Source organism: Gorilla gorilla, chromosome X, assembly GCF_029281585.2.
Source record: "Gorilla gorilla gorilla isolate KB3781 chromosome X, NHGRI_mGorGor1-v2.1_pri, whole genome shotgun sequence".
Lineage (NCBI taxonomy): Eukaryota > Metazoa > Chordata > Mammalia > Primates > Hominidae > Gorilla > Gorilla gorilla.
Genome location: NC_073247.2, coordinates 136,336,878 through 136,348,888, shown reverse-complemented (window position 1 = coordinate 136,348,888; position 12,011 = coordinate 136,336,878). Strand labels below are relative to the sequence as shown.

General features: G+C 34.7%; 1 protein-coding gene across 5 annotated transcripts in view; it reads left to right on the top strand.

Annotated features, from left to right (window-relative positions):
- TENM1 (teneurin transmembrane protein 1) overlaps positions 1-12,011 on the top strand; it is an 831,890-nt gene that overhangs the window by 528,831 nt on the left and 291,048 nt on the right. For all 5 annotated transcript variants that reach the window (XM_055376889.1, XM_055376891.1, XM_055376888.1 and 2 more), the window contains one exon: positions 9,106-9,258. In XM_055376889.1, coding sequence (XP_055232864.1) covers positions 9,106-9,258 — 153 coding nt within the window. The remainder of the gene's footprint in view (positions 1-9,105; positions 9,259-12,011) is intronic.

Sequence of the window (12,011 nt, the reverse complement as noted above, 5' to 3'; positions counted from 1 at the left end):
ACAAGTTTTATTTGGGTCTTTTTAAAAGAACCTGGTTACTATTGCCAATAAGTACTCAAACCAGGAAAGAGAGCAGGAGAATATTTAGGAATCTAAGAAACTCCCATCATCAATAATGAAGAAGTGATTGGCAGTGATTTGGACCATAGAGAAAGGGAGAATTAGTTGAGCAGAAAATGAAGTAAAATAGAAAAAAAATAAAATTTTAAAGAAGAATTAAAAGTACTGATTCATGTCTAAATTTATATTTTTGCTACATTATTCATTAAACTGTTTTTTAAATTTATCCCATCATTATGCTGCTTATTCTTCCTGACTCCACAAAGCAAATAATAATACAAAAATAAATAAGATTTGAGTTATGGAGAGCACTTATTGGTGCTGTGACTTGAGATGAAACCACTAAATAATTGTGTCTGTCTGATAAGGAATACACAGATGGGCCCGTTATGCAACTGCAAATGGAGATCATATATTAAACTTGTGATAAGGTACCTAACTAGACATGTTATTTATAAATATTGCTGTAGTCTTGGAATGGAAAATATAAAATACGTAGTAAATGAAAGTTGTAACATAATATAATACAGAACTGGGATATTAAAATGATTTATTACTCTGATAGGATCTTTTCCATCCTGAGTATTGGATAAAACTAGCACCATACTAAGGCAAAAAAAAAAAGCATGCTGCAATAGAGAATAATTCATTTCATTTAGGAGAGGAAAAGTAGGGATTCAAACATGTGGAGCAACAAAAAAGGTGTCCTCGTTGCTCTGTTATACTATCTCAATCTTTTCTTAATTGGCATTTAATTGTAATGTTTCATCATGGCAGACTTGCAAAATGTGTTTTATAAAACAGTTCAAGTTAAAATGCCTTCTGTTTTTTTTCTTTTAATTAGCGAAGTTCTTTCTTTCAAAGGGAATTCTACCTATATACGACACAACAGCTTTTTGGGTTTTCAAAAATGTTTGAAAGAGACCTCAAAACCGTATTGACTACATTTAAATTGATTTAAAAAGAAACATTTAAGTATGTTTTATTTATGTTCATGATGTAGTACAAGCACAAATAATATTTTTAGTATAAAATGTATATGTATAGCCCTAGGAAAAAAAGAGAACAGTTGAATGAAACTGCTGAGGCAATAGTAGATACCATAAATAAACATGCATTACTTCTTTAATTTAGTTCTTGAAAAATGCTTCTCTGAAAACTAATAGTTTTCAATCCTGCATGTAATATGGTTATTACCAGGATAAAACTCAGATCTGAAGGTAATTTATCAAAGGGCTATAGTTCACTCATATGCCAATTTGATGTTTAATGTAATAAAAATGGGATTTATTTTAAGATGGGAAGATAACCTCGTTTCTATAATGTTGGCAGTCACTGCATTTAATTCAAGTAGCATTTATTTTTGCAGTGATATTCCTTATTGCAGAAGCATCTAGTCTCACATCATGGCCACTGAAGTATCGGTCTGGTGAAATTGCTTCCCACGGGAGTTAGTTGAAAGCCTGAAGTCATCAGGGGTCACCATCTGGGTAATGTACTTCGTATATATTTCAGGAAGGGAACTGTCCAACATACAAGCAGATCTGTAGTTTTGACAAGCCTTGGAAGTAAAGTACAACAGCTGTAGCATTCCCTAGCCTGAAGGAACATGAAGGGAACTAGTAGGGGGAGAATGCTGACAAAAAGGGAAAACAAAGTATCTTAGAAAATATTATATGCTTTTGTCTTGGCATGCTGTGAAGCAGGACATGATCCATAATGGTCAGGACTTTATTTGTAAGATAGATTTCAAACTTTCTAAATAGGTTTATTTAGTGGATTTAGAAAATTAAAACCCAAAATTCTTGCAACAAATAAATATAACACCCCTAGCTGAATATCTTTGCATTTTAAGGTGCAAGATGAATTCCTTGAAAGCAAAGTTACATTTGTCTTAAAAGTCTTATAATTTCAAGGTGAACTTGTATATTTATTATCAAAGCCCTATTTATTGTTAGGTGTATTCAAAAATTACCTGTAAGAGAGTGGACACAAAACCCCAAAAGATACATAATAACATGAAAAGGGGTCCTGTCTCCTGACAGTAGCACTATAAAGATGTTTCAATAAATTTAAATACCTAAAAGGAATTCTTCCCAACACCCAAATTTTCCATATTCAGATATTTCGAAGATAATTTTGTAGGCCACTAGATTTCAAACTATATTATTTGGATCTTTTGGACAGCCAATCCCTTTCAATCAAATTCTGTTTTATCTGTTTTATGTATCTGGGAACTGTTCATATTTAATTGCTGAATGGTTCTGCTGCTTTGAAATGTTTTGAAAAGCCCAATTTTAGACAGAAAACAGCAATAAAAGAGATAGAATAAAACAATGAAACTATTCATTCAGCTTAACAAAGGTTTGTTGAGCACCTGGTATTTTAAAATTATATAATAATACATGAATACATTATCATTGTAAAAGATTCTAACAATACTACAAAAATGTCAAAGTATCCTTTTGGTTTTCACAGCTCCCTACTCTAAACATCAATAGTTTGGTATTCATTTTTCAGGTCTCTTTCTATGCATTTAAAAAATGTAGATATATATAAATACATATTTTCTACTTAAACCAGATCGTAGAATATGCATTGTTCTACAATATTTTTCATAAAATCTTAGAGCTTGTTTCATTTCAGTACATACAGATCATCCAGTGATGTGTTGATAAATGTTTAACAACAAGCTCTCTGGCCCAAAAAGCCTTGATCTGCCACATTTCCTAATTCCCAGGATGTAAATACACCCGCCATGGTCAATTTCAACTGCCAATATAAAGTCATTGGAGGTGGAATTGGGAAGAGATGTGCACAGTTGGCTTTTGTAAACCAGTATAAGCCAGCTCCAGCATATCACTTGATCAGTCCTTTTTCTCTCTCTTTTTGGCTTTTTATTTTGAAATAATTTTAGACTTACAGAAAAGTTACAAATATAGCACAGAATCACTGTATTCCTGTCACTGAGCTTCTCCCAATATTAGCATCTTGCACATAGTACAATTACTAAAACTAAGACATTAACATTGGTATGAGGCTATTAACTAAACTTAGAGTTTAATTCAGAGTTCTCCAGTTTTTCCACAGTCTTTTCTGTTACAGGATTCTTTCTAGATCCCCATATTGTATTTAGTCATCATGTCTCCTTAGTTTCCTTCAATCTGATAATTTCTCAGTATCAGTCCTTTTAATTCTTATAAAGGATTTCATAGTAAGGGTGTACCACTCTTCCATAGATGGGTATATTGGTTGTTCTAATTTTTAACTACATTAATAAAGTCAATATATTAACAATGCAATGGCGAATTTCCTTGCACATGCCCCTTTATGCCCCACATGTGATTATTTCTTTAGCACAGACTCCTAGAAGTAGAATTCCTTGGTCAAGGAATATTCTCAATTTAAATAGTGATAGATATCAACATTGTCTTCCAAAGCCACTTTACCACTGTACACTCCTATCAGCAATGAAGAGTACTTCCCGACTACCAATCACAGAGTTAGGTACCAGGAACAGAAAAATGCAGAAGGCATTGTTCCTGCCTTTGGAGTGCTTAATAATGATGAGACAGACATGTAAACAGATATCTTTAATATAGTATGGTAGATTCTATGATAGGGTGCTAAAAGAGAAACATATATCTCTTTGTGAAATGTAGGTAGTCCAAGATCATCACTGCTCAACAGAAATAATTGTGAACCATATATGTAATTTAAAGTTTTATAGTAGCCATATTAAAAAAAGTAAGAAGAAACAGATGAAATTAATTTAAATAAATATTTTATTTAACCTGATATATCCAAAATATTATCATTTCAATGTGTAAATAATATAAAAATATTAATGTGATCTTTTACATTTTTTCTTTTATATCAAGTCTTCAACTCTGACTAGCCACACTTCAAGTGTGCAACAGACACATGTGATGAGTGGCTACCATATTGGATAGCGTAGGCCTAAGTTATTCAGCATGTATTTCCCACATTTACTTCTGACGCATTCCTGTGGGATTTTTTTTTTTGAGTCAATGAGTGCCTCTTGAAAGAGAGTGGGATGGGAAAGGATTATTGATTATAAATGTTGCTAGAGACCACCAGTCTTATTTATGAGAAACATAGTCCAACATTCTAACAGTATGCAGAGAGAAAACTGCAGAGAGACTTGGAGGTTGCTACAGAAATGTGTAAGTTAAGAAGAGGAAGAGCTTCTGTACATGGGGTCAGCCTGCCTTGAGTTCCAAGGTGCTTGATTGAATTTGGAATTGAGGAGAGCCAAGACAATCCATTCCATTACCTGAACTTTGTAATGAATTTATAATTTTAGAGCACAGCTCTTTGCAATTGGATAGAAAAGGAAGGAGAATAATTGTAAAATGTACAGGGCTCAGCACCAGGGAACATTTGCTAAAAGAGCATTAGGGACTGCCATTTTTAATCTGCTGAAAATACACCATTCCTGGAATATTTGAGTAGACATAAACATTCTGTCCAACCATTGAATTTCAGTGAAATGCAAATAACAGGAGAGGTACTCCCTCAGAGATCTGGGTAGCATCCATCTCCATTCATTGAGTATATATATATATATATATATATATATATATATATATATATATATATATATATTTTATATATGTCTTAGGGAACAGTAACTTTGACCTTGCTTACAGTCAAGAGTACTTATGTTACATCTACTTCAACCAGCAGTGCTCATTTGGAGGTATATATTCTGGTATGTGAGATTTTAGGTTTATTACTTTCTAATTCTTATTTGTTGGTGACCAGCTTGCAAAGTTGGCTAGCGTACTGAGGTAACAAGATTATGGGTCCAGGACTTATGTGTATGAGTGTTCCTACCACTCTTTGCCTTTCTGACTGAGCTCACACTGGGCTCCTTAGTATTTCTCACACACTTCATGTAAGACTTCAGGGCTTTCTATAAATTCTGTTTTGTCTGCCTGGAAGGTTCTTCCACTAGATATTCACAATGGCTTCACTTCATTCTAATCTTGATTCAAATGTTACCTCCTCCAAGAGGCCTTCTCTGACCACCCTTACCTATTTTTACCTTCATAGCACTTATAACTACCCAACGTTATCTTGTTTATTTGTTGTTTTTTGTTTTTTGGTTTGTTCCCATAACGTTATATTCTATCTTATATTTTATATCATGTATTTTTTATTTGCCTGTCTTAACCCACTACCCTCTCATGTAAGTTCTGGGAGGGTAGAGATTTTTTTATGTTTTTGCTGCTGTAAACTCAGAAAAAAAAACCAGTGCCTGGTTTAAAGTAGGCACTCAAAAAAGTATTTGTTGAATCAACATGTGAATATGACTTAATATTGCCCTGTTTGTTCATTACTAATTTTACCCTTATTCTAGCCAATTGGCTCATAATGTCTATTCTTGGGTTTGGGGGACTCACCTAAACAGTGTGGCTCTAAACACATAGCATAAATCTGGATGGGAATCCACTAGAAACTAAGGAAGCTGTCTTTATACTGCATCTAAAGCTGACATTCAGCCAATGTGTACACACTGGTTAGACTGTATTAGTTGTTTATATCTGATAGCCATTTTGGTTGGCCAGTACCTATGTTTGGAAGAAATAAAAGGCCAGTAGCCTTGCCATGATATCTGTCTGTGGTCTGTAGCAAATAATTAACTTTCATTATATATTCACACAAACATATATTACAAACAGCTTGTTCCCTGGGAAAGATACAGTAAGTTCAAAAAACTACAAAGCTTCACTGCTCTCAAAGAGTGTTCTACTAAATGTGCCCATACCTCTTTATCTGTCTTGATTGGCTGGAAGCAGTCCATTTCATTCGATGGTGAAAAATTAATCCTTACCTTATATATTTTGAAGTGAATCTCACCACATGCATTTTCTCGCATTTTCAAGTGCCGCCAGGAAACTGGCTCAACTTAAAGTATATAAAATAGCCCCCTTAGTCTTCTAAATGAGAACTACTATTCCTTTTGTTACATATGGTCCATCTAATTTCACAAAAGTAATTGAACCCAGGGAATGAAACACATTTTCAATATAGCTCCTACTATCCATCATATTCAAATTATTTGGGAGGCAGAGTAGACCAAATTTTCTGTAAAATGGAAAAATACCTCTAATTGGAACAGGTGTGTTAAACTAGAGTCCATTGGCAAGGAAATCTCAAGGATGTCACTAATATAGCTTTATTAATGTGCCATACCATACCTTACTCAGAACCACTATCTTTTGAGTTAAAATTATTTCCAATAATTGCAAGAGAAATTCATCAGGCAGCACTGGCCTTAATCCAAAGAAAAGGGTAGAAACCAATTAAATGCTTAAAAGTTTTAAGGATAAATTAGGAAGTAGGTGTTAGAAATCTCTTTAGCTCCAACTAAAAGTGGATGAATGATTTTTAAATAGGCTATCCTTCTCTGTTCTCGGTCACTAACTCAAATACTATACATGAGTGTTACACATACTAATTAGCCCCTTTCAGTTCACCTAGGAACACAAAGAGAAATATGAAATGGCTTATGAGCAGATTCACTTTTTTTTTTTTTTTTTGCCTTTTGGTAGGATTTGGTTGATGTTGAAAAATGCAATGAGAAAACAAACAAGAGGTTTCTCCAGCTTTTTGCCCTAGGAACTGTTTTCTCCTAACATTCTCTCCCTTCAGTGACTTCATTCACTCTCACAACTTCAACTATTGCCTCTGTGCATATATGACTTTTCATTCTTTTTCTAGCTCTAATATCCTCCAGAACTTCAAACCTCCTATAGTTAGCATTCACTATCTGGAGGGCCCATCAGTCCCAGAAACCCAACAGCCCCAAAGGCTGAATTCATTGCATTCCTTGCATCTTCTCATCCTGTCTCAAGCCACATATTCAAATAGTCATCAATCAACAAAACACAAATCCAGTACCAACTATTTGTAGCAAGTGCTAGGCTAATAAAGAATTCTCTAACTCTATTAATGGTTCCACCATTGTTTCAGTTAGACTCAAAACGTTAACCATTTTGGATTCCTCCCTCCTTTCTCTCACTTTTTTCTACGCCCTCCCTCAGCACACCTATACACATGCATGAATGTGTATACAAACACACACAGAGACAGAGAGAGAGAGAGAGAGGGAGAGAGAGAGAGAGAGAAAGAAACTTCTTGCCAAATCCTGAAATGCCATTTATGCAATTTCTCCTTAAGAAATCTCCTTCTTTGCATTCCCACTGCAAATAACTGAGACACTCCTGTGACACTACTCTAATTGGGGCACTAATTACTTCTTTCCTAAATTATTGCAATGCCATCCCAATTGATTTATTTGCCAAACCTTTAGGTCTCCAATTCATTCTTCTCCATACTACTACTGGATTTATCTTTCTGCAAAGGATGTTTTTATTATATCAGTTATTTGCCTAAAAACCTTCAGTGCTTGCTCCCCACTATCAAATTAATCATCCGAAAAATTCTGATCATATCACTCAACCTCTCAAAAAATAGAAATGCCTCTCCGTTGCCTAATAAGTTGAATCCAAATATGTAAGTGTGGCACCAGTGTGCTCCACAATATGGCTCTAATCTTCCTTTCTGGCATTAACTTCCACTAGCACCAGCACATAGCTAAGCTCCAGTGAACCCCAGCAACTTCTTTTGCCTCAGATACATCATGTACTTTACAAAGTCATATTTTGTTCAGCCCTGTGCCTTCTCCCCACCAATTGTTGTCACCTGTCAAAGCCCTACACATCCTTCAAGGTCTATATCTACTCCCACTTCCTTCAAAAATTATTCTTGATCAGCCCAACCTATTTTAACCTCCTGTTCCTTTAAACCAAAAGCTTTCTTTTTCACAGATGGCAAATGATACACATGTTCATTGTAAAAAAAATATGGAAAACACAGAAATCATAAAAAAAATAAAAATTCTCTGTAAGCTTCCCATGCTGTTAACATGTTGCTATATATTCTTCCAAACCTTTTTTTCTCCAGACATGAACATGTGCACACATACACAAACACACACACTTCAGATCACACTATTTATAATGTTTAGTAGCCTAATATTTTTCATTTGATACCTTATGAATATTTCCCATGCCATTGCATGGTCTTCTGCAACATGATTTTTAGCAGCCGCATAATCTTGTATTATTTACTATCTCATCAGTTATTTGATTAATCCCCTCTTGATGAATATTTAGATTGATCATAACTTTCTAATATTGTTTTCAGATGTTACAATAGACAGCACTGTACTTTGGCAACATTCATAGTTAATTCACAGAAATTAAATTGTTAGCTCAAAGGGTAAATCAGATTTTAAGCTCATTTAATAAATGGTGCCACATTGCCCTCCAAAAAAGGTCACTGTATTTTTATACTCTCATCAGGAGTGTATGAGAGTGCCCATCTTCCTGCACAGTGACCAACACTGGGTACTTTTTAATCTTCTGATAGCAGTTTAAACCTGTCTTATGTCAATCATTCTGCATAATATTATTTTATCCTGGTATTACTACCAAATCTCACCCTAATAAGCATCTACATTTTAACACCTGCAGCAACTATCATAGGGCTTTATTCATACTAGGCGTTCAGGAAATATTTGCTGAACTGAACTGAATTAAAGCCATAGAGAAGGTCTTCCATGTTCTCATGATAGTCTGTCCACCATTACTCTGTAATAGTTTCCATATGGAAACTAGTGTTACATGACTAAGGGGAATGGAAAAGGAAAGGGTCACAGCAGTGAGAAGTTAAGTCTAATTGTACTATAGTTGATTCCAATTTCTAATCCTATCATTGGGATAGCTTTAGCCTCAAAATGTTAACAACAGCTACTTTAACAGTTGTTAACACTTATATGTGTGTCGTAGCATGTAAGTAGCTACATGTATGATGTATAGGTATAAACTCCCAGTTACTTGGCCTAACTAAAAGAAAACTGTTCGTAACATTTTTAGGTGCAAAGGGATACCTGGCTTGGAGATTTTCTCAGTGAGTCTGGAATAAATTAATGTATGGCTTGTTCTCTTGCAGCAGTGCATTTGTTCGGCCTGACTTGGCAGTTGCAACCAGTTGAAGGAGAGCTGTATGCAAATGGAGTTAGCAAAGGGAACAGGGGGACCGAGTCCATGGACACTACTTACTCTCCAATTGGAGGAAAAGTTTCTGATAAATCAGAGAAAAAAGGTACAGTGATCAAAATGATTGATTGTTGATTACTTTTCTTCTAATTTGGTCATTAGAACTGTAGCTGGAATGGTTTCACTTCACATTAAATTTCATGATCACTTGAAAGAAGTCCTCTACGTGGACAGAATAAATGCATGTAAATATCTTGTGAAAGCAAATTTTCCTTGTCTCCAGTGCCTTGAGTATAAACCAATTAAAGTTTTCAAATATGTTGGCAATTTTGAAAATAGATAAATATTTACAGAATGGAGGCTTCAATACAATGGAAATTGCATTTCACATATAACTACCCTGAAGCAATGTGGGATTTTGATTACGTTCTCTGTGTCCAAGCCCAGCATTTATATATAACATTTTACAAAGGGTATATGGAAATTTCTTCTGTTTGTAATACGAAAAAGCTTTTTCTGCTTAATGTAAAGGTGAATGTTTATGTCAAAGTTGGATAACATGATTTTTTTCTAGTTCGGGAACATGAATTCTTCCTAGTTGGGAGAAAGAAAAAAAAATCACTTTGAGTCCTGAGCTGTTAAGTTTAACCAACATGAGCTTGAACTACCTGACTTATTTATAATAAATGTCACAGTACTAGCACTCCCAACATCTTATTCACACTGAATGATCTTAGTCTTAATATACAAGCAGTGAAAATGCTGGAAATTTATATTTTTATTGAAATAGGATTCAGTACAGAGGGACTTGAGCCATGTAAAATTCCAGGAAGTCAATTTAAACAGTAGAAATTGAGAATAATATATATAGCCAGCAATATCCTGAGTAATTTTTGGAGACCAAACATAAATAAATGAATGAATGACCAAAACCTTACCTCCAAGAAGCCTACAATTTTATACAGGTGGTAACACAGTCTTATTTTGGTTCATTAGTTGCAACTAAGACATCATTTTTTAATACAGTAGTTATCTGGGTTACTACTCTTCCCTTGTGTTTTTAATTCCTTTCGTGGTGGGGGGGTTGTTTGTGGGTTTTGTTTCCTCTTGTTTTTGTTTGCTTTTGAAAAGGTAACTTTAATCCATGCTTCAGTAAAAATTAATGCTTAGGGTTCAGGAAAATATTATGGTTTGCTCTAGTTTTCAATTCATGATGCAGTTTGCTATATGTTCTCATTTCAAAATACTTGTTTCTAGCCTGGAGTGACCTTTCCCAGCAGTTTCACTGTTACTCCTGAGAGTGGCTGAGGAGAGTAGAGGGGTCAGAGGTGGCAGATAAAAAAGTCTGCCACACTTACTGCTCAGATTTTTCTTCCTTATCTCCCTTACCTGCTTTTTCTCCCTCACCTTCTCTTCTGCTATTTTATCCCCTTATATCTGAAAGTACAAGAGCTATCATTTGGTATTATCTGCCTAGGGTTTCTTGCCATTCACACTAAAAATCAGAATTTATCTGTCTGAGGAAAATGAAACATGCAAGACAGCAGGTCATCACATAGTTGTCATTATAGTATATTTGATTTTATATTCTAATTCAGACCTCTTTTGAGTCCTTTCCATAAAGTAAGTTGATGACGATGGCTAAAATTAAATTAAAATTACCATGTGTCAAGAATTGTTCCAGAAACTTTACATGGATTATATCATGAATGTCACATTATGGTCCCCATTGTCCAAATGAGAAACAGAGGCACAGAGAGGTTAACTAACTTGCCCAGTGTCACAGAGCTAGTAAGTGGTGGTCTGATTCCAGAGTCCAGTCTCTTAACTTCTACACTGTACTAAAATCCTCACATGGAATATCTGTGAAGACCACAAAAAACTTTTTACACAATGAAAGCAAAGTCCCAGAGTCTATTCATGATAGATTTTAGAGAAATTCTACTCACCTGTATTTTTAATGTGTTGTGACAAGTCTCATAAATGAAAAATGATTTAAGTTTCTGCTCAATTATAACAACAAACAGAGCAAACCGACTTCAATTAAATACTTTATTAAGAAAAATCATTATGGGTTGATGCCTCATATACCAAGTTGCTAGCTTAACCTGACTTTTTCTGGAAGCCTGAACAAAACCTTGACTATAACTGCACATCATGGTTTTGCTGTATTAGGTCTTTACTGCATATTACTTACCAAGTAAAAACATAGCTCCTTTTTTTTTTTAATGCCATATGTATACTAATCCAAACCTTGCAGAAGATATAATACAGTAGAAGGATATTTTCAAACGTTCAGTTGTATCCTTTTATGATTTTCTACATAAGACACATCCCATAAATACAGCTCTAGAAGCTTGTCTTGATACCGTATGCACTAAAATATGAAACTGACAACCAGACCATTCTTTCTAAATTGTTTTCTCTACTCTCCTAGAAGATTGGGCATTATAGCACTGTGGTTAAAAGCCTGGATTCTGGAGTCAGAGAGACCTGGATTTAAATACTAACTGTGCCATCATTATCTCTCCAACCTCAAGTAATTGACACAACCTCACCCAGCCAGTGCCCTCATCTGTAAAATAAGGGTGATAATAATAGTACCTGTCTCATATGGTCATAGTAAGGAGTTAATTAAACAATTGATATAAAGCATATAGCACAGTGTCTGACACATTGCTTAATTTAGCAGCAGTTATTATTGGACCAAAAGATTGGAAAATCTCCTTGAGGTTTTTGAACTTCATTGACATTCCGTTAGGTGCTATAGAACCTGCTTTCAAACCAGTATGAACTTTGCAGTGAGTGATGACCTTCTTGAGATTGAAATGTTTTCTCTCTTTAAAGTTTGGTCTCTAC